The sequence below is a fragment of the Dinoponera quadriceps genome, unplaced genomic scaffold (genome assembly GCF_001313825.1).
Source record: "Dinoponera quadriceps isolate SergipeBrazil2010 unplaced genomic scaffold, ASM131382v1 scaffold1395, whole genome shotgun sequence".
Lineage (NCBI taxonomy): Eukaryota > Metazoa > Arthropoda > Insecta > Hymenoptera > Formicidae > Dinoponera > Dinoponera quadriceps.
In genome coordinates, this window is record NW_014556488.1 from 1550256 (window position 1) to 1573858 (window position 23603).

The following is a 23603-nucleotide window of genomic DNA, read 5'->3' on the forward strand; positions in this document are numbered from 1 at the left end:
GAACTGTTGCATTTAATTGGAATATATTTGATATAACTTACCGATCGAATGCGAGTTCACCAACTACGTTTGTTACTAAACCGGATTGACGTTGCCGTGTAAACGTAGTCACACTCCCGCTCTCACTCGCAAATCAAATTCTTATCATAATTACTTAACGTTATGTTCTTTTTCTCCTCCTGGACTGAATTAAATAATAATCGTAACCGAGAGTTTCGTGAAGATTTCTCAGTAAATAGCGAGCTGGCGACGAGGGAAAGTAGAAAAGAATCTCTCTCTCTCTCTCTCTCTCTCTCTGTCTGGCCGCGACTTAATATCTTAACGACACAAATCGCAAATTTTGATAATTGTTCAAATTGCTCGGCGGAACGACACTCGTTTAGAAAGAATAGACAAAACGTACGCTGACACACGACAATACTGATGCCTCCCACGTATTCCGCGACGACAATTTAACGTGAAACTCGAAAGCCTGGATCCTGATACGGATATCATTTTCTCGAATACACAGATCGGTCACACCGCGGTTCGTCTCATTTAACCTCGATCAATTCTACGTATCTCGTTTATCGTTCGTTTTTTGCTTCTTCTTTTTCTTTGTCTTTTTTGTAGCGTATTTCATCTGTGGACGGCATGTAAGTGCGAACGATTTGAATTTGGTTGCACGAAGTTTCGGGCACGCGCGACGCGCTACGGGCGGATTAAAAAAATGCCGCCCGATCCGATAGAGAATACTTTTCTCGTCGAGAGTTTCGGAGGATCAACAACATTCGCGTCGATGTCGTGTTTCTCTTTTAGTTAATTACCGACATCTGGACACGTCGCGTTTATAGAATGTTTCGAACTATCGACAGCAACAACCGGATATCAATATCAGAAAGGACTCGCCTCACGGTGAAAAAGAAAATGCATTTTATATCTGTCACACGTGTTCTGTTACGTGCATCGCGATCACAGCGGTCCGATCGATCGATCTCTACGGATTATCGTGATCACATGCGGCTGTGAAAGAAAAATTAATTCCTCGTCCTAGTTAAATTATTATATCACCTAAAGTCGACCGTATGATCGGTCGGCCACGATCGCAGCGACCGACACTTGATTTGAGAATATACAGTCTATGACAATTAATGCTAAATTAAAAAAAAAAAAAAAAAAAAAAAAGAAGGAAAAAAAACATGNTAAATACGCTAATGATAACGAGAATGCATATACGCAATTATATACCGAAGAAATTTTCTTGACGCTAAAGAGAATAATGCCAGATATGAACGTAGATGGACATCTTTCACCAGTCTCTCTCTCATAGAATTTGTTCGGACATACAATTCGCGTGAAACTTTCTACAGAATATCTCCGATGAATATGTGAGAGCTCGTTGCTGGCTCTGCCGCGGCTTCACAAGCCGCCGGGTCAAACAGTTAAAAAACACACTATTGACGCTTACACGGTGTACGTAATCTTTTTTTTCTACTTCTTCCTCTTCAGTCTCTCTAAGTACAAAAGATCTCGCGTCATCAGACGTTGCGAGTCCGACGAGTAGACGATTGGATTTATCGGCTTTAGAACAATACGGCGTGGTGATTAGTCGCATCGATGGAGTTCACACTGGCGTAGGAAGTGGTCGGGTGTTGACGGTTGTCGTTTTGGAGTAAAGGAGAATCCGGCTCGTCACGTTGGTGACGCCTAGTTTCACTTCTCGGCCCGCTCGTGAGCTCACGGGCTTGTCTACGCCCTCGGCTCGACATCACGCCTGAAAGCAGACATCAAACAGTTAGTTACTTGGGCACACTCGGACACATTCTCGCGTGATTGGTCGTTGCTACAACATGCTTGATCGTATATACATTGACAGAGACGAGCGACTAATTGAACGATATTAGTTCTACGGTATTTGGTCTGCGTACAGAATATTCTCAACTTACAAGCCAACAGTATCGAACGCAATGTTTCGAACAGTGAATGAAAAAACACACGCGTTCGCTTTCGCGAAATTAGATATGTCTTGGAACCACAGACGGTGTATTCGTGGTGAATAGAATGATTAACATACTTGATCGTGATAATTGTAACGATTAAGGTGATTTTATATGATTAAATGGTCGTCATTTAATCATTATATAATGATTATAAATGACGTATAATAATTAAATGATTGTCATTTCATCATGAACTTAAACGATTAAATAATTAAGGCGTTTAATCGTGATATAAAATCACGTCGATCATTACGATCAATTCCTTATAACGCATTACGATAAATATATGTCTTGTTGAACATATTGTTATAGACACAGAATTCAAAATGCAAACGAGACATCGAAAACACATGATATGTTATGTGGTTACTTTCAAAACTACGGGTAAGCTTAAATGTGGAATTTGGAAACATGCTGCGGAACAGAAAATATAATTGTAATATGAGATGATGCTACTTCTTTTGTAAATTTCTTTCCACCAGTGATTATATTTCTTTATGTTTCCATATCCCTGTTGTACCATCGTCCACTTTACAGCAGCACACAAGAGATCTGCGTTTTCTCGAAACTTGTCGCAACACTCGACGAGGAATTTGAAACCGATCGCTGAAGAGAGTTCGTAATCCCGGAAGTCTCGTATGTTGCAACATATATACGCATGATAATAACGATTAATCATTATGCGTATACAAGGTCACCCAGGAAACACGTTAGATAATTCAGCGTATCTTATCCGCTGAACCAAGCAATAACGAGAACACACAGAATTACGTAAAAAAAAAGGGGGTGAAGAGAGAGGGGACAATACGAGCTGAATAACAGCGCATATATACGGCAATAATTACACACACATATACAAAAGCAAATTTCTACAAAGCCTTTTCGTCCAATTACGCTCATCGAGATAATTGAGAAGATCTCGAATAGGGATTTTAGATAGGCCGATATCGCTAGAGAAATCTTAACGATCGCTATTAACCAATGTACAAACTAATAGATACATCACGCAATTCAATGTGTATATTTACATGTATCTACTGGAAACAGAAAGCAGTGTATTGCACGTTGCACGTACGAGGAAAAAAAAGCGTCAGACTGTACCGTGAAAATCGCTACCTCTGCAATTTTCACGGTAATCAACTGAGCATCAAAATAACATGTCAATTTATCTAATGGAATTAAAATTGAGCAGATTTTTAACGCGGTAATAACTTAGTTAACTGCCGTAATAACTTAGATTAAATTAAACACGCCGCGCATTTTACCGTGTTATCGATATTATCTTCATTCGTATTTTGCTACTATTAAGTCCTCGTATATGTGCACTAGTACAGTATTTTCCCGTACTCAATTTTTATCTTATCTATATATGTTTTTGAACTTGATCAGAACATACGCCGCCTCGATCTCTCGTTCATTCATACAGAGATAAAAATATAAATAAGAGGTGACCTGAAGCAAAATAAAAATAAAAAAAAAATACAAAAGCATCTTCGCAGAGCTTGACTTGCGTCTCAATGAGAACTTCGCGCGAATTATTCCGATCTTCATTCGGGAAACACCGCACTAATGCATTCAAAAAGTGCAATTATATATTTTGGCATTTTCAAGTTTGTCAATTCTTATCTCACAAACCCACCAGACATTGTCACGACAAAACCAAGTGTAATTATATTTTCTTCTAACAAGTATATGCTCGAATATCTTTTCGTCTGAAAAGAAGATAATCACATGTCGAAAAGAAGTGATGTGAAAAGCTCAAATTGCGAATGAATTGAAAATTTGAGGACAAGTCGTTATTGCAATCCACGGATCCCCGAACGGGTGAAATGAAAGACTCGATGTTCTTCGTCAAGGAAAATTGCACTTCCTGGATGCATCGACGAGTGTAAGAAGCCCTATTCTTAAAATATTTGCGTATACCCGCGTCATTGCGCACTACAATCGTATCATAAAATGGCGCTGCGCAACGACGCTTTCACACGCTTTATACATGCAACCATTTCAAGAACGGGCGCCCGGAACTATGACAATAACGTGAAATACAATACCGGCGACACCGGTATGAATAGTTCAAACTATGTACACGTGCGTGTGTGTGTGCGCTGCACGAATAGCACGTGGAAAGTATGACACACTTGAGAGGGAAAAGCCGGGGTGAGAGGACTTTACCACACGTTACAACACGTGAGTGTAATCTTTTTTTTGGTTTTCACTGTTGAGAGATTTTCAAACGCTCTGCATACCTATCTATCTGTCACATTCGAGCACTTTGAACGTAGGTGTGGTTGTGGTGGGTGTGGGAGGAGAATTGTGTTTGCTTACACGATGATTCAAGGACGTCTCTTGCACGTTGTCCAGGTTGCCGCGCAACGCTCTCTTGTGATTGGCCAACTTCTCCCTGTTCATGGGCGAGCCTAGAATCACCAGCAGCCATGACGCCCAGTCACGCACATTACTCACAATCTTGCGTCTTACATAACCGATATCCTCCTAGGGTGAGTAAGCTCAGGCGTATTAGCGGGGGAGGACGAGACATTTGGTGGAAAACATCCGGGCGTAAGTTACTACTACTACTACTACTAGTACTAGTACTACCACGGCGACGACATCGCGACTTCCACCGAATTCGTAAAAAGCTGCTTGTATCGTATCGTGAGAAAGGTGCTCTCGAGGAGCGCCCTTCTTCCGCACGTTTTTGCGGTGCGCTTGTAGGGATATGAAAATAAGATCTCGACTAAACACTGGTGTGTCTCGCAAGAAGAAAGAAGTAGCCCGGACTTCTTCATTCTTGCCGAGCGAATCTGCGAAATGCGACACTTCTTTTTCTCCCCCCCCCCATCCCCAGAAGCAATCAGTAATCGTGTTGTCTCAAGCATGCACGAAGAAACCCGAAACGGTTGTGCGAGAAACGTTTCACATGCGATATAAAGCATCACCATGGAACATCTCGTTCCCCATTGAATGAACATCGGATACAAGACGATCCGTGATCTGAGAAACTGCTTGTGTGTATACAGTGTCCCACATAATTCCTGCTTATCATCATACTTTCCTTGCCGTAATGTAGGTGTATGTATATGTGTGTGTATGTATGTTTGTACACGTGTGTATGAGCCATAAGCTTTTATAAGAGATTCAAACGGAACGACAGCTAAGGTGATAGGTATGTGCGAACTCGATAAAGATTTGCGTCACCAAGGAATGTAACACAAACTTTAGGCTAGAGTGGATAATATCGATGCGTCGAGATGATAAAGGGAACGACATAAAAAAAAAAAAACGTCTCCTCACCTATATAACTTAGCAATACTGGTAAGAAGATGAGACCATGCGCTGCTCCGAACAGTACGATGCCCAGATACATCCTGAAGTAAAACACCTGTAAAAACACCCCCCTTTGTTTGAGTAACGTCCACTTTACAGAATTAATGTTAAACAATTAAAGTTGAACATTGTAGAATGTTGATTCGTAAAGGAGGAAAATTTGTCATATTACTTTTCATCGTGCACAAGAGAACGATGAATTGAAAAATTCCAAGCAAATTCAATATGCGAAGAACAAGTGAATCGTCAAGTCAACAATTTCTGAGTGTGGTGAAACTGAATTTGTTACCTTTTGATCGCGACAAACCGAGTCCGAAATTAACGTTCTATGTTACGCATCGATGCGGAAGGCAAGACCAACCTGGAAAATCTGGCTCTTCGCGAAGCCGAGGACTATGATACCGCCGAACTTCGTTAGAGTGATACCGCTGAACACGGAGCTTCCCATATTCGTCAACGCGTCCGCGACTCTGTCCACTCTAGTCGCTTGGACCGACACCGAGAAGGAGTGCACTAAGTGACTGCAGAACTCGACAGCTATGCCGACAGCCTGCAACGAGGTAAGATCGATCAGTACGATGAATTTCTCAATGGCACTATTCTTCGCACAGTCGCATTCTCTAAACCTGACCCCTTCCTCTTCCCCTCCTTCCTCCCAAGAATATTTACTTCATACTCAGCGAAGGAAATAAAGACCGAGAATGAGCATAACGATGTTATATTATAATTTTTTCTTTCTTTTTACGATTCGAAACATAGCGATTAATATTTTTGCGCTGTCGTTTTTACTTCAATTATGCCGTATATAATTATATTTATCACTTTATAACGCTCGATCTTTTCTAATGTTTATAATTTCTTTTAACGTTCTTAAGCACGCTTTACTTTTGCTTTCCCCCCACACAATCCCTGAATCATGGACGTATGTATGCATCATTAATATTAATGTTCTCACAATCGCGACATCGTTATATCGTTGGCGAGCAGCGAAGTAGTGTTGAGGATGCGTCATCTGCGAAAGTTCACTTACCATAACGAGGTTCACCAGGGACACCGCGTTCAAGGTGATGTGCCACCAATACATGAGGCCGCCGATGTTGACAACGATCATCGTGATCGTGATGAGAACGACCAACGACGAGAAGATGTCCAGGCCCATCAACAGGAAGGTGACTACAAATATGGCCAGCAAGGAAATTCCGATGCTCTGCAGCGTGTCGGGCCACATGGTGAGATACTGCTCGTAAAATACGTAGAAAACGCTGTAGGGGAACACCTCTACCGTGGTGTTCTGCCCGAACGTCTTCGTGTTGCTGTTGATCATGTTCGTGATGTTCGCCGCCACGACTCGGGCCGCTCTCATGGACTCGAAGTAGTCCGACGATGACTTCAGGATCGTGTGATAAGCCATGAAGTACGAGGCGCCCACCGTCGACACGCTCGTTTGCGGATCCGTGACGTAATTCACACCGTGCCCGTAAGCCGCGTGACCACCCTTCGCGCACTTGTCGTCGGGATTGTCTTGCAGGAAGAACGACACGTACCTGTCGAAGTCCGCGGGCACCGGCCTGTTGTAATGGTCCAGCGAGACGTTGCAAGAGAGACATTTGTATTCTGTCGAAGAATAAGCACGGTCGAAATGATAAGAACGCAAACGTCAGACGACATAAAAATTTTATCGATTTGATCGATAGTACGTTTCTCGGCAAAATGTCGCACAAATTCATGAAAGTTTAAAATCAATGTTTCCTCATCAACGTTTCATGAAAATTCCGCCATCGATTTGTATAGCAGTGCTATTAAATACGCGACAAACATACGTACCGGTGTGCGGGCAGAACGAATTGTTTCCAGGAAAATATTTGCAGCAGTTGCTCAAGCTCACCCAATCGAAGTAGTCGTCCATCCACGACGAAGCAGGCTTAGCGATGTACGTCCTGACGAAAACAGAAAGGAGAAAAAAATGCTCTCGATAACATCTGAATGTGAGAGTGGCTTGAGTTATTCGCGCATGCATTATTCACGAAGTCGTTCCTCCCGACCGTTCTCTGGCTCTTTTGTAACGTACCTATTTGGTTGTTTGGACGCGATGAAAATCTGCGTCGATATCGAGTCGCTGTTGCAATACTGACCACCACACACCAAATTCTGCGCCCTCATGTCCGAGTAATTTAGGCCGTCCTTAACGACGAAATACATCGGCGGCCCGATCGATAAATAACTGTTTAAGAACTGAAAGCAAAAAACGCAGACCGTTCTTGTGTTTTGCGATTTTGCACTCAGCAGGCATGACAATGGTTTATGACTATCGAAAATAGTGACAAGAATAAATTTTATGACTGATAAAGTAAGAAAGTAACATCAGCTTTAAAAGAAGTCTGTAAAAAGCAAATATATTCTAAATAATTGTACGTTTAAAATTGCATTGTTTAATTATACTATTCCTTTCAAAAATTAAAAACACAGACCTTTGTAGTGAAAGTCAATGAAGAGCAAAAATTGAATTTTGAGGAACAAAAAGTTACATGACACTTAAAATTCACTTTAAACATAATCTTAGATATATATTCAGATATAAAAAAATTCTTCATAAAAACAAATTAAATTTTTTGCTTTTTCAAACACATTTAATAAAATAAAAGCGATACTTGAGTTTAGTTAAACTACATTGCAATATATTTCCAGGATATCGAGATATTCTAGATCTTTTCTTGAAACAAACATTTTAAGAAATAAAAAAGAAAATATCAAATCACGGGGTTTTTCCGTTGAAAGTAATCAATTAGTCAACTTCTTAAGAGTAATGTTCAAAACATATTATTCAATAATATCCAATTAAAAAAAAAAAAACAATTGTACTCTAGACAGTCATTATCGGTTTTTTTGGGTTCCTTTGTTAAGAACTCGTTTTGACTTGGTGACAAACAACAGTAGACAAATAAGAATGATGAACGAACAAACGTGAGTACATCGTAAACAATCGACTCCACTACATAATTAAAAAAAAAAGTCAGACGCGCTCATGACGATCATTCTGTTTTCTTAACAAACCTGATAAAAAAAGTTTAAAGATAAAACTCTCACTTTATGAACACACAGTGTCGTCAAAGTCATTGTTGCTTTTTATTTTAACCGAATCTTTTGTCTCGTCTTTAAAGTAGTCAGATATATTGAACATAATTTCTTGTGACCGAGATTTCATTTGAAAAAAAAAAAAAACTCAAGTCGAGTGAGAAGAAAGTAAATTTTCTTCTTAAAAGTGAGAAAGAGCGAGAGATTTTGAAGTTAGGAAAAGTGAAAAATGTCGATTGCTCCGGTGTTTGGTTCAGGTAGATGACAAATCTAGTTGCTGCGGACATACCTTGAAATACTTGAGCACATAACTATCCTCCGGCATGGAAAGTTCCTGATCTAGGCCGATTTCAATGTGCGGCACCACGGCGATGCTGCTGCACAGCCAACCGAAGAACACGATCATCACAACCACGCGAACCCATTTCTTCAACAGTAACGGCACGTACGCGACCTTGAAGATTTTGTACAATATTCCGTCCACTACCTCTTCTCCGTTATCTTTCTTGGAACCACGGATGAAGCAGCAGACATCTAACCTATTGTTCTGAAAGTCACATACAGAAGACATGTGCATCAGACTTTCGCATCGTGGGTAAAATTTGCTTGTGAATTTAATCATCAGATATCTCGGTTCCCGATGTATGCAAATTAAGTTTCACCGTGCAACGTACCGCTTGTCGAATCGTGTCGAGCGCCAGGAGACTGACGAAGCACGTAATTTGCAGTATAAAGTCTACCAATAACGCCATTCCAGCGTAGAGAGCGAACGCCCTCACGGCAGGCATATCGGACAGACTACCTATCGGAAGCGAATAGAATGTCGATTACAAAAAGCCGTTTCTCATACGTACAAGTTATCCGCACCGCATAATTTGCCGTGTGACATCGATACGTACCAAGGAAGAAGCAGCAGCTTTCCGATACACTGGTGAGTAACATGCTGGGTCCGACCTGGCCCAAAGTACGACCGATGTGTTCCGGTATCGACTCGTTCGGCCGTCTGCCTTCCCTCTGATGAGTCTGAACGAGAATAAAGATGTTGTCCACTCCAACTGCCAGTACCAGGAAAGGAATAACCTCGATGATGATGAGCGTGGCCGGTACACCGATAAAGCCGAACAGTCCGACCGAGCAAATCACGGACGCCAACACTATGAGCACACCTCCGAGGCCCAGAGTGATCTTGGAATCGTGCTGGAACACCCATCACGTAGCAACGTGTAAACGCAGGCGATGAGAAAGCAACGAGCGCCGCGAATGACGCGGATACTACTCACCAAGAGTCGGCCGCAGGTTCGAATCTGGCCGAGCGAGATCGCGATGTACGCGAACATGATGACGTACGACACCAGGATGGTCAGGATATCCGACTGGGACTCGCGATTCAGCTCATCCTCGATCGAGCGTTCCGACGTGAAGGCGATGTCCATGTACGCCGGCTTCCTCGTTGCCGTCCAGTTCTTCATGAAATTGATGAAGCTGGAACCAGGACGCGCGATCAGCCCGATAGCGATCTTTCGAATCGAATTTATTGACTAATGAAAGACGACCTCACCTCTCTTCCCACTCCATGGCGGGCAGTAATTTAGCCTTGTTGTGATAATTGTTGACAAGGATGGAGATAATGATGGCGGTGGCCTTTTCGTACGGCGGATTGTGAAGATCTTGACCCGGAGCCAGGAAGCCGCCTACCGCGATCGCCGGCTCCACCGGGCCGCCGTAGAGAGCGAGACAAGAAGGGTTATAGGCATTCCTGAAGAAAGAAACGCGTGGAGATAAATATATAAGTCTGTCGAATGAATGTACAATTTATATTTTCACAAACAAGTAAGCGATTATAGGGGAAGCAAGCAATTATATACTCCATCTTGGATCGTATTTTACCCTGGATCCACGTAGATTTCAGCGTTATCCGGGGATTTTTCGCTTTCTTAATGTGATAATTCATTGTGTTTACCGCCATAAGTACGAGTTCTACATTTAGATAGCGCTGAGATCGACATGGGTCCAAAGTGCGCCTTCCCTTATATTTTTATACATTCCTGTTTGCAAGTACTTACTGCGAGCAAGCTCGGAAGTGGTCCAGATAGTTGATCGTATAGTTGCCTTCCTCGTGCTCATCTTCGAATTCCGATAAGTTATCTTGCCAATAACCCCAAATGCTCTGGATGGCGCACTGCGATATCGTCGTTGGCCCAGTGAACGGTGAAGTTAGAGGAGCGAAGCATATGTCGGCTAACGTGTAGCCGTTAGGAGTTACTATGCGCTTGATTCCTTCTTGTAATTCATATATCGTTTTCAGGAAGGTGGCATCAAACACCGGACCAAAGACAATGGGGCCATTCGTCGTGTTATGTACAATCTATAATCGATATCGAATTGTATGCGGTAAATCGATGACAAAAAATAAACCATCCAAGCGTTTATATCAAGAATTATTCTACAGGATGACTCATTAGAATAGAAACAACGGCATATTTTTAAAAACTATGAGATATTTCATATTTTAAAAAGCATGTCAGAATAAAGAAATATTTTTTGTATTAAAAAGAAACGATGATCCCATAAAAAAAAAAATAAAGTTGACTTTGAGTTATTAACTATACAACGAAGTTAAGGTTACCAACTTAAGTCTCCCTCCAAATTCTACAACTTAAAATAAAGCATAAAAAAAATGAAATACTTGTATTTATAATATTGTGTGTATATTTTTTTTAATTTCGCTCAAAATTAACACTTATTACTTGGAGAGTTAAGTAAAGTTACGAGAGAGTATTTTTTTTCAGTAAATAAACTTTTGTCTGAGCCATTTCTTGTCAATCGCCTCATATTCAAGATATTCTACGGTTCCCATTGAAATCCTGTGCAATTGTGTTCTCCACGCGAAAAAATGTGACGTACTGCGACGATCACTTACATTCGGCAAGCCAACAGAAGTTATGATGATCTGTTCATTTCGATAGAAAGGCTCGAAATGCTGGTCGAAATATTCCCTCTCGACACGCGACCGGGAGTGCGGTGACGCCCACAATTCCACGGGATCTGTGGTCACGTGCATGTATTTAATGCCGTGTCCCAGGCCGACAATCAATAGGAAGCCAAGGAAAAGTATCGCCCAAGGTCGAGAAGCGCAAACTGCAAAGAGACATTAGCGGCGTGTCTGAGAACACAGGGAAATGCTGTAATCTAACAGGAAATTTACGTTATATCACGTCGAAGTTACGTCGCTTTTATAATTACACAATACGCAAAGTGGCATTTCCGCTTACCCGTTCCCCACTTGCAGAAGAATTCCTGCAACAGTTTGTCCGTGCCTGCGCCAAGCTTCTCGATAAAGGTGGATCGTTCCTCGTCGAATCCACTCGGTATGTCGTCCGTAGATATGACACCTAGAAAACGTTTGCAGTATAGAGCACAACAAATCTCTGCGTTTCGACTCGAGTACGGCCGATCGAGCACCGTTACGCAGTACAATCTCGAGTGCTGCAAATAACTAATAATTTATAATTTACGATTAATGCGACAACGTTAGACGATGAGTTACAGACTTACTAAAGCGCACTAACTTAAAAGGAGAGATATCTATCATAGGAAAAGCACACCGACTCCTAAAATAAGTGATCTTCGCGAGGTTAACGTGTGTCATAAAGATTAAGGACAAATTGATAACTCTGAATTATCGGAAACAATCATTTCGCTGAGATGTGAGAGAGCGACTTGATATCGGATATACGGACATATGATAGCCGACACTAATCGAACTACTCAAGTGTCAAAATTCGAAGAAGTCCTTCTAACAACATTAGAGATTCCGTTTCGCTGATAACAATCGAAAAGATATAATGTGTGTGTGTGTGTGTGTGTGTGTGTGTGTGTGTGAGCTTAGGCCTTTTTACCTGCATCTCTCTTGTGTGAATTGCGTGTTGCGACATTCTTTACTGGACGTAAAGAAAATTTATTGTCATTTCATTTACTTACTTCTCCTAAAAACGTTTCTCTCCAATGCTGTCACGAGGATTTCTTTCTTCGGCAGCACACGTCACTTATCTATCATTTAATTAAATACTTGAAGCAGTGTCTAGCAGTGTCGCGCAAGACGTCGTAACCAAACATGCAAAACGTGAGATAGCAGAACTAGTCGATACGAAAAATACGAGGAAAGAGAGACTCGCACAACACAATTTTTGTGAACAGTAAGTACGCACACACGACATTCCTACTTGAGAGAGCATAGAAAAAGTCGCATGTGTTCCTTCGTCCGAAATTTGATACCGTTCATTGTTTCTTCGACTGAATCAAAGCCACCTGGGTCTGAGAAAACGAGCGTCGCTTCATGCATACTCCGATGCGAAGGAGATTGTTATGCAGCGCAATGTATTGGATTAAAACATGATCTCATCAACGCATGCTTTTTGTCCATCTTTTTGCTGCCAATCGTGTAAGAATGCGTCAAACGTCGCCGGCCAAGCGTCGCTTTTAAGCCGTCTCGAATGCCATCGAGCAGTTATTATCATAATTCGTGGTATGAATGCAATATCGTACAAGTCGTAATACGTAAGATACAAAAAATTATTATATCATCATTAAACGAGGAGAACATAGAATGAAAAGAAAGAAAAAGAAAAATAGAAAGAGAAAGAGAAAGAGAGAGAGAGAGATGGCCGTCATAAATCCAAATGCAAATGGTCGAAAAAAAAAAAACTGGTCATATTTGAAGATGACGATTCGAGGGGGATGAATCGGCGATGCTAAATTAAAGCGAGAAATTCGCAAGGAAGCGGTGAACGAAAAAAGGTACGAAATCGAGAAGGGTGAACAACAACGGTCACACACAGTTACAAACATCGACTATACTTTTAGAATCGGGAGAACCTACTAGAACGCTTAGACTGAAGTGGGCTGTCTTCTTGGTCAGCGGCGAGGGCAATACGAGCACCATCTCCTGGGTGGTGTAATCCGGCAGCTAGCCGTCTACCCACCTGCCTTCCTACTTCCTCCCCTCGTGCAACTATACATATGCGCACACCATACATACCAACTTATAGTCGTTATTATACTCGTTGCATTCGCTATACATATATCATTTGGTAATTAAATACGTATATCAAGTATTATTAACATAATGACGATAGATCGTAGATAGAGAGACTCCATACAGAGATGAAGTTGTTAACTTACACTCATCAAGATCGAAACTATGTAGAGTTACGCATGTCTTTAGTTCGCTTAGTGTGACAGAGATAGCTAAGGAGTTAGTACAAAAATATTAACAATCGCAACATTAATAACTCGAGAAAAAAACAAACTTCTTCGTGCTATATACTGCTGTATCGAGCGCGTTCAACAAGTCGAAGATGCTACATCCATCGCGAGAATGCAACAAAATTGATCACCGTGGAACGAATTTTCGAACGATCTTGGAATTTGTGTTACTTGTTATTGATAATATGAGCACGATGTGTGTATGCTGTAATTTCTACATAGCTTTGAATGCAGACATTACCCTGCGTCTATTCACGAGTGCAATTGTACCAATTATGACATATGTTAAGTAAATCACAGTGTACTTAATTACTTGTAAAAAAATACGTTTTCCCAATATCTCTCACAAAAACAATGTTTCCTCTCTTCGACGTATCCCAAAGTGTTATTATGTACTTTCTGGCGCTTCAGGTAGAAAGTAAAATAAGTGCAGAGTAAAGAGTCTAGCCGCAATCGAAGAATAAGTAGCAACGAGAAATTATGTACAAAACTAAAAGAAAAATCAACGACATAGCGATCGACCGAAATCAACTTGTACCTCCATATTATCTCCACTTATTTTACGTCATTTGAGAAAGATTAATAATAGTCACACACAAATGAAGTAAAATTAGTCACCAATGTATCCAAGAAATTATCCAAATTAAACTGTGCAAAATGTAGCGAACAAAAAAGAAAGAATAGTCTCCATCGAGAGAAAGAGAGAGAAAGAGAGAGAGAGATACACACTGCATTTTCCATTTCCACAATTTGTGCCGTAGGAAAAAGTTCAGCAGGGGTTGCTTCTGTTTCCCCATTGTCTATTTCACGTAAAAGTATATATACCTTTAATGTAGCACGAAGAGCTGAGAGTCTCTTACCTATACGCTTCCTCTGACTGAAACACATCACCAAGAGGAGAAATAGGCAGGATCCGCAGACGAAGATAATTGTCATCGTAACCTCATAGCCATCATATCCGAATATCGAGAACGGCTGTGGCAGTGGAGGCGCCGGTGGTGGTACCGGGCAACTCTGCTCGCAGTCGACGCAGCTGCAAGCTGGAGTAATTTTCTGCAAAAGAAGAGGAGAAAAAAACCCAACTCATTAATCCGCTGATCGGATCGCCCGTGCGCGGTCTTCTACACATCCCGTGTAATCTTGGAGAAAAAGATAGTCCAAATGACACACGCGGCTTCTCAGTGTTACATTTGACAGGAAATAAGAGCCCGCAATCTCCGTGAATGAATAACTTCGCATAAATACATCTTAATTATCGTGCGTTACACACGTCGTTAGAATTTTATTATGTTATTATCTCATCGCTACCGGAGCGAAATATGGTAATATGCAACTTTGCGACGATAATAATATCATCGAGATACGCGAGATACATGATACTCAACGTTCAGCGAATAATATATTTTCCTAACTAGTAGGTAGCTCCGTAGATTCGAATGAATAAACATGAAATATTGTTGTTCTTCTTGTCACGTCCTTATCGCCGTTTTTTTGTCTTTCTTTTTTCTGACGCATATGCAAAGTCCTTAATGTCACATGGAATTACATAATCGTCACCCGGAGTAGTTTAAAATAAAAATTTACAGTCCAATAAATCTTGTTTACAGCGCTCACAAGCAATAGTCATCATGAAACCTGTTCTATAGAGCAAAGGCTCGCTCTTAATAGACGTGTTTATACTAGAAATATCGAGCGGTCATTTCTAATTGTTTCTATATTTCTTAGATTAATACCTTATTTCTTTTGTAAAATAAGGGATTTTGAAATTTTATGACTTTTCGTCAATTTTATCTTTCGTTAAATGATTATTGAAAAGTCATAAAACTTCCAAATACTATTTTTACTATTTTTACTATTACCTGTTAAGAAAATATTTTCCTACAATTTTACTTAACTATCTAAGTAATAAATATTAATTTTGAGCAAAATCGAAAGAAATATACACCAAGCATTACAAATACGGAGGTATTATTTTTTTTATTATTTTTTTATTATTTTTTTTCTTATACTTTATTTATACGTTAATTGAACCAATACATGTGCATGCATAATAGAAAGTGATAAGTATTTAAGTATGTGCATATATCGCGAGTATTATTATCAATTATAAATTTATATTTCCTATATTTTCAAAGCAAAATCAATAATTCTGAAATTTTCTGAAATTTTTCTACAATATCTCTATTAGTCCTTAATGTCACACTGGTTCTTCATCAAGATCCTAAATATGGTTTAAAAGAAATTAAAAATAGGACATTAACCTCAAAAAATATGTGTTAGAAGTATCATTTTTAGTAGCGAATATTTCAGTTTCCGGTCCGAATCGTTTTCTAGTAATTAGATCATATTTAAATCTATATATAATGCGAGAGTTTCAACAAATTTCTCCAAAAATTTTACGCTACTATCATACAACTATCAACTATACAACTACCATAATCTAAAACATAGAAACAGTCATAAATAACAGCTCGATATTTTTAGCGTTAAAAAAGACGCAGGTCCACATTCCGAACTCACTTTTATCGATAAAAGTATCTTAAATATAGCTTTTCAGTCAATCAGGTGGCTAAATCACTTTTAGAATGACTTTTATGGGTACTTTTATCGATAAGAGCGAGTTCTCAGAACATCGACCGTAGAGAGACTGCGTTCATTAACGACTTCGTACCGCTAACGAGTCTAATGGTCTTAAGAGAGCAACCGTGCAACATTTTCAGGGCACATATGTACCTTGTGGGCTGTTCTTCTCTACATGAACGATTACTTACGTTTAGCGCTTTGCTGCACGGTGTGATCTGTGGATCCAGCGGCACGAACGACTTGACGGGTACGTCCGTGTTCACATACGTGATTTGAAACGGCACGTAAACGTTGTTCGCCGCGTCACCCATATAGTAGAACCATTTCTGCGCGGTGCATCTGCTCGCTCCCCATTCGCCGCACATCAAATCCAACGCTAATAACCCGGTGCTCGGTAGTGACACCTTATTACACGAATTAAACGTTCCTTCGAGATATTTGTTCGTTATGTACACATCGACCCCGTTAATGTAACTCACAGCTGCAACAATAGAGAAAAAGTAAAAACCGTTTACTTCACATAGACATCGAGATGTTAATTGGTGAGAAAAATCGAGAAAGGAGTCGGACAAAAAAATCTTTCGCGCGTCATTTCAGTAACAAGACGCTTTGGCTCGTATTCTGAGCGCGCTTACGACGTTAGCGCCCTAAACAAGTCGACTTATCAGTAGCTTTGAATAGGAATTGTACTATAAACACATGTGATCATCAATTTTTTTCTAACGGAGCACTGCTATCACACGAATTTAGGATATAAGCGGTGCTGAGAATGCTTGCATCTCTTGACTTATCGGCACGCTAATATTGTTGTAAGCGCGTAATTAGAATTACAGCATTAGAATTACATATCAGCCGGTGTCTTGTCACTCGAATGAAATTATAGGATTTTCTTGCCGTCAAGTACAGATAATTACCGCCCGCTTGACCCTTCTCCGTGATATTCATAAATTTGCTTTGGTTAACGCCGCACGTGAAATCACAAATATGCTTGACTAAATTATCCAAGCAGCTTGGGCATCTCTTGAGAAAGTTCGACGCGATATTGATGTTTGCGTCCAGCGTCTTGAGTTGGTTCAAGTCGCAGCAGGTGTGAATTCCCTTGCCGTCGTCCACCAGCAAGTGCGGACAACGCTTGGCCAGCAACTCCTGCCCTTCGGACACCAGCGGCTTCGCCGGCCCGTCGTACGGGCAATTCTTCTTGTGCTGAATTTCCGTGTGACATTCCCCGTACCATACACAGTGGCCGCCATCGTCGCCAGAAACCTGTTTTTTTTTTTCGAACAATTACGTTAAAGAATCATAAATAATGAATATTATTTTGCATATCTAATAAATTCAGCGTTTTTATTACGATTTATTATTTATAGATCGACTTTGTGCGCACGGCGGTAGTACAGACGGAAAAATATCACTCCACTATTAAGAATAGCGATTACACGATTTTACACAGATTTACAGTTTATTTGCCTTCTTTTCAGTAATGGTTATCTTCGACAAAGAATATTTTCTTGATAATAGTCTCAAAATATGCTCGACAAAAATTTGTAAGTATTGTAAAAAGTATTTACTACATAAACTTAAAATATATTTAAATTGATAAAAATATTACTTGATTTAAGAATCGGAAAAACAGATAATTACGTTTACCTGATTCTAGCACTTTTTTCTATATATTTGCGGATATGTAAACTTACGAAATGCTTGGAACAAGTAACATTTGCTCGTACACAGTATTTTTCTGTGTGTATCAGGTAGTATCGAAAGATACTTCTTCCCCATACAGATCCAGTGTACATTTAATGTTTATTGCTGAACACTGCAGTCGCATATAGAACGACTTAAATAACATCGTTTGACGCGCGATGAGTTTCACCGGTCGTGCTCGAGGCGCATACAAAGAAGAATATTGCATAAGGCGTCTCCTAATTGAGTTCTTCATGACCCCCGCATTAAAGCCTGATATAAGATTTATTTGACGCAATGAGCTGAATTAATGATTTAATTCGTCTACTTTGTGGCGCCGAGCCGCGAACGAGGAGAAACTCCCACGGGAGACATGATGCAAGTTAAAAATAATAAGCAAATTATTCGTCAATGAGATTCGAGCAGAAGAGGAAAAAACGGATTTATATCGTGATATCGGAATAGAATTCTTCGACGTTTACATGTCTGTCGATATATTGTTTATATTAATGGATTTTGGACAGTGTCTATCCGGTGAACTCGTTGCTTAATCTGCTTTTAGGCCTATTTTCCTCTACACTTTTTTGTATCTTTACGACGAAACAGGTGTTCCATCGGAGGTATAAAAGCATTGTGAACTCAGAAAGATAAAACAGGCGTGATTGTGACGAAATATAAAAACAACACACACGCTCGTTCGTATTACACAGGGATAACGACGACACTCCGTATCAGCTCTCGTGTGAGTCATCCGTTTTAGAAAGAATCGTAAGTCACGCAATGGGCGTTATACTTACTACTTTCGATCGTGTCTGGCACGAACCTCCCCGAAACAAAAATAAGCGTTTTCGATCATTCCGAAGCGAACGACTTCGAATTGCACATACGAGCAACGAAAAAAAAAAAAAAAGTACAACGTTTACATTTCGATATCGATTTTAACGAACAAGACACGAACCTGACATTTGTCGCAGAGATTTTGCAGTTATAGTGTTTTAAGTTTCGGAAAAAACCGTTTCCTCTCAATTTTCCCGCGAATTTCGTCAATTTCCGTCTCGAGAGTACAATTCGTTTACAAAAATTCACGCGTGTTCGGCAAAAACCTGCCAAATTAATTTTTTTCCGTAAAGAAGGTAAGAAATCAAAAAATGCGTGGAAAAATTGGGAAAAAACGGTTCTTTCCGAAATTTTGAAACTGTATTTGCAGTTTTTCGCTCCTCTTTTGCATTCTCGAATGAATAGAAATAATGTCTGAAAGAATCTGCCAAATTTGTATGTGTGGCAAAATTGTATGTGTGGCAAAATTGCGGTTTTACTTGCTACGTTGTTACTACATCCGGTGGTTTCAAGTATCCCGGCTGACAACGGTTACATCGAATTCTGCGGAACTTTGATAAAGCCGCTTGTATGATATTAGCTAATTTTAAACACACGAGCATTAGTTTTCAAGCTGAGCTCATTAACCGGGTAAGAAATTCATTGAACTTTGTTGACCGGCAGCGATTGCCATCACGTAGACACGCATTTCGTAACATTTCAATGAGACAGACTTGTGGCCCTGTTCTGTAGCTTTTACTGTTATTATGGTTAACTTTTCGATGCGTAACTTTCCTGCCACATATTATACGTGCGCAAAAACAACATAATTTCCATTCCACCTTATATTACAAATTTGAACCCATAAATCGTTTATGTTCACTTGCAAATTTATTTAGTAATATCATCGATTTTCATCATTTGTAATTATCTTCATTTAAGGCGATTATTATAAGAAACTTATAATTTACAATATTTTTTTTAATATAAACTTTTATATCTTCTCCTTTCTTTTCATCTCTTAAAATTATGTATTGAATCACTACTTGTAATCGATGTTCCGAGAAGAATGATAATAATAATAAAACAACATGTTAAAAATTACAAAACAGATCTATTGGGTTCGAAAATATACGAGAGAAAAAAAAACGAATAAATTTTCCAGAATAGCATAAAATATTCGAGTTAACAAAATCTCACGCTTGTCCCGTTCAAGGTAAAAGAGCATGCGAAAGAGGACAGCAGTTTGTACTTTCTACCTTTTCCTCTCCCCTTTCTTTCCTCGGTTCACAAAATACGAACATACTCTCGTCTCATTCAGAGTGCTGGAAGTGAGGAGAGTACAGCTGAGAAGAACGATGTGTGAGAGAGAGAGGGGGGTTGGGGGAGCTGTTGAATGATGTAGGGGCACAGTCCGCGAGACAGCGCGCGTTCTTTGTTCGACGGAGAATAACCCAGCCAGCCACCAGCCTGCCCGCGACGCATCGCTAACATCGTTTAGTATTGAATCAATCGTGGCTAATTCAATTCTCCTCCCGTATTCACGTCAGGTTACACACGAGACGATTCCGAGCGCGGGAAGCGAGGGGACGGAACCACCTACGAAGGTGCAACATTGAAGAGACATTGGCCTTACAAGATTTAGCATACAGGAAAACCTCTGTTTCACAACCTCCAGCTGATTAATTCATGTTAAATCACCCTAAATAATAGCTGCAGAAATACAATTTCGCAAAAATCCAATGTACTTCATTGTAGGTCTGTATATAAGGTGTCCCAGCAGGAGAACGCCTAAATATTTCCCTTTATTTTCAATGATACGAGAAATGTTTAGATCACAATTTGAATGATTTCGAAGGAGAAATACCATGGAGTGAAAATTTTTTTCGATTGTCTTTAAAGTCCCAGAGACATTTAGGTGTTCTTCTTATACTGGAACACCTTGTATAGCGATAAAACACCGAGCCGAACAAAACATAAAATTAATATTTTACACGATGAATCCCCGTGTATATTTTATATCGAATGACCGAAAACGGTCAATAATGCCATCCTTTTTCGGCTATCCAGAGGCCCCTTTACCCAGAAAAAAATTCAGCTGGGAATAAAGGTCTCTGATATCACCTCGTCGGTGACGGGACGAAATAATCGCGCTAGAGGCAAGTTATCCGAGTTGTCGAGCCGGTAATCGGTCCAAGGTACACCGGAGCATTTTCCGTTATATGTATCGGTGGAATTCAGACACGAGGACGCCGGTAAATAGGAAAAATCGCGTCCGTGATACGATTCCCGTCGGCCTCGAGCCGACCGTCAGCAAAACACCGTTCGGTGTCTTTCGAGAACGGACGACGTCGATGTCGACGACGAGGAATTCGCCTTCGGACGCGTCGGTGCAACTCAGGAGAAAGAGAGGGAAAGTATATAATTAAATTTCATAAATCCGTCGGGAGGACGGTGGACGACGACGATAGGCCTTCGCGGCGATCGGCCGAGATGACGTCACGCGACGCGAGACGGTACGCGCGCGCGAGCACCGCCTTCCTTCTGCTTCTCGCTCGCTTGGGGTGTGGACGACGATAGAAGGATGTGTAAATCGCGTACGAGTCTGAGGGAGACAGTTCGGAGAAAGAGGGTAACGCGCGAATACATGACACATAGTCACACCTGCACACAAACACGAGCGTCGCAGGAAGGACGCGTAACGCCTTACCACCACCGTCAGCACAGTTTCCGTGATATACATACAGCAAGATATACGTCACTCACCGAACTCGCTAGGCTGGACAAGGTCAGCAGAAGCAGCCCGAGAACACCGGGTGTCACGATCACGCCCGTCAAAGTCCTCCGGCGACGACACGTCGTCGTCGTTACATTAGTCCTATTATGCATCGCGAGCGACGTTGCGTTACCCTTCGACGTTACCTGCACGTCACGCCCGGAACTTGCTGATCTTTCCCGCTCGACGAGCACTTAACCTCCTTTCCGACCGCACGGATACGTTCGGTTGCGCGACGCGTATCACAGAACGATCTTCACCATCGCGCGGTGGCTGATGTAAAGTTGAGTCTGAGACACTCGTGAGACAGCGACAACACAGTTCTCGCGCTTTTGCGTCTCACGAACGACCTCTGATCGACCGCGTCGTTTGACTGCCGTTTATCGTCGTTCGCTGGTGCGTCACCAACTGGACTCCCACCGCTGCGCGACGCTCGGAACGCCACTTGGCGCCAATCGGCCGCGCTCGGTACTGATCGCCGACGCTCGGTCGTTATCGCCGCCAATCGGCGCGACGCGGCAACCCGCAGTCATTTGAATCGTAAATTGCACGCGCAATGTAAAACGACGCGTGCGTCTCTCTCTATTTTTTTCTCTCTTTTTCTCCGTCACCGATGTGTTCCGTGAACAGTCTCCGACTTGATCAGCACCTACACGATCGCGAAAAGGATAATCTGCGCATCGTCGGGCGCAGTGTTTACGAATATAATGTTTACGCGCAACGCGATATTAATATTAATCGCCCTCATCTCTCGACGAGTCGTGTCTCTCTCTCTCTCTCTCTTTATTTTTTTATTCTTCGCTGCGCTGCCAAACGAAATTGGACAGCGCCGAATACACGTGCGGCGGTGTTTGTAAGTTGGCATATGGACTCAATGAGTCGTATCAGTATGACGACTGATAAAAGAAAAACGCGAAGAATTCAAAGAAACGAGGCGAGTGACATAATTCGTTCGTAATCGGCCACGTAGTCGGAGTTTCTAAGATTCGTGACGTTCGGATTTATGAACCTTTCCAAATATGCCAATCTACACCGCTTTTAAAATAAACCGCTTGAATACACATATATATATGTATATACGACAAATAGATTAGAAGTAAGTAGTTCGAATTTAGAAGAGGAACGTTTTGCTTTTAATTAGAAAAACCAGACATTGTTTTTAAAGATTGCTTATTTCCTGTTTCTCTTATCTGCCGATTTTGAATATTTATAGCATGGTGACTAAAAAATGAGTCATCGTCTCAATATAAGAGAAGATAACAAGATACTTTGAAATACTGGTTTCATCGTGGAATTCAATCAATATCTTTACATAAAGATGTAAAAACAGACAAACCGGAAGATTCGGTCTTCCTCGAAACAGAGCGAGAAAGAATTTCTCCCCCTTCTTTGATTCGTTTAATTTTTAAAAAGACTGTATTTTTACCGCTAGAAAGAGAAAGAGCGCGGTCAGTATATTTGTTTACAATCTCTGTGATATTCCTGGAGCACAAACAAATATTTTACGGAATTGAGTCACGGGACAGAAATGCGCGACGCGTCAGAAATGATCAACAACTGTACTCACACCTTGCTTTCATGCTTCTCGATCGAGGAACCTAATGCAAGGTACGCATGGTAATCCGTAAGTGTCTACAGTGCAATGTAATAAATATTATCTTATCAAAGTGTCGCTTCGGAGCAATCCGCGTTGCAATCGGCGATCGACATTATGTAGATGAAGCCAATAATCGCATACGTATTTTTATTCAGATATTTTTCCGAATAAATAGAATTCGTCTATCTCTTTTTTTGCCATCGCACGAACGCAAGATAGTACAGTTTGATTTAAAGTTGACGCGAGCGCATACTTGTTAAAATTTCGATACGACTATAGAAGTCGATCGATAAGATGGGTCAACTGTTACGTGAGCGGCCGAGCATGTCGAAGTCGAAACACTACTATGATTATAAAATCTAACGTAAAAATACTAACGTTCAAGTACGGGATTCTCGGGGTCACACAAACGTTTCGATCGGCCGAAAGTGGGAGAAACAGCGCGCTCATGAATTGTATATCTAACCCGACAATATAAATAATTCAAATAACCGTGAAAATTTAG

The 23603-nt window shown here is 40.9% G+C and overlaps 1 protein-coding gene across 5 annotated transcripts; it reads right to left on the reverse strand.

Annotated features, from left to right (window-relative positions):
• Positions 1–1436: 1436 nt before the first annotated feature.
• LOC106747617 (Niemann-Pick C1 protein) lies at positions 1437–21905 on the reverse strand. 5 transcript variants are annotated; one of them, XM_014625306.1, is made up of 20 exons: positions 21492–21905; positions 17141–17489; positions 16415–16707; positions 14504–14696; positions 13258–13389; positions 11651–11770; positions 11299–11516; positions 10442–10743; positions 9937–10134; positions 9659–9860; positions 9278–9575; positions 9053–9180; positions 8668–8925; positions 7375–7538; positions 7131–7243; positions 6337–6920; positions 5668–5856; positions 5274–5361; positions 4305–4396; positions 1661–1753 (listed from the first exon to the last, which is right to left on the reverse strand). In XM_014625306.1, exons 1-20 carry the CDS (start codon positions 21612–21614, stop codon positions 1748–1750), a joined length of 4050 nt encoding a protein of 1349 aa, XP_014480792.1. In that variant the 5' UTR covers positions 21615–21905; the 3' UTR covers positions 1661–1747. The 5 variants fall into 5 exon arrangements, with proteins under 5 accessions (XP_014480789.1, XP_014480791.1, XP_014480793.1 ...); XM_014625304.1 differs by having other exon boundaries at positions 1668–1753; positions 4226–4396; XM_014625303.1 differs by lacking the exon at positions 4305–4396 and having other exon boundaries at positions 1437–1753.
• Between the last annotated feature and the right edge of the window lie 1698 nt (positions 21906–23603).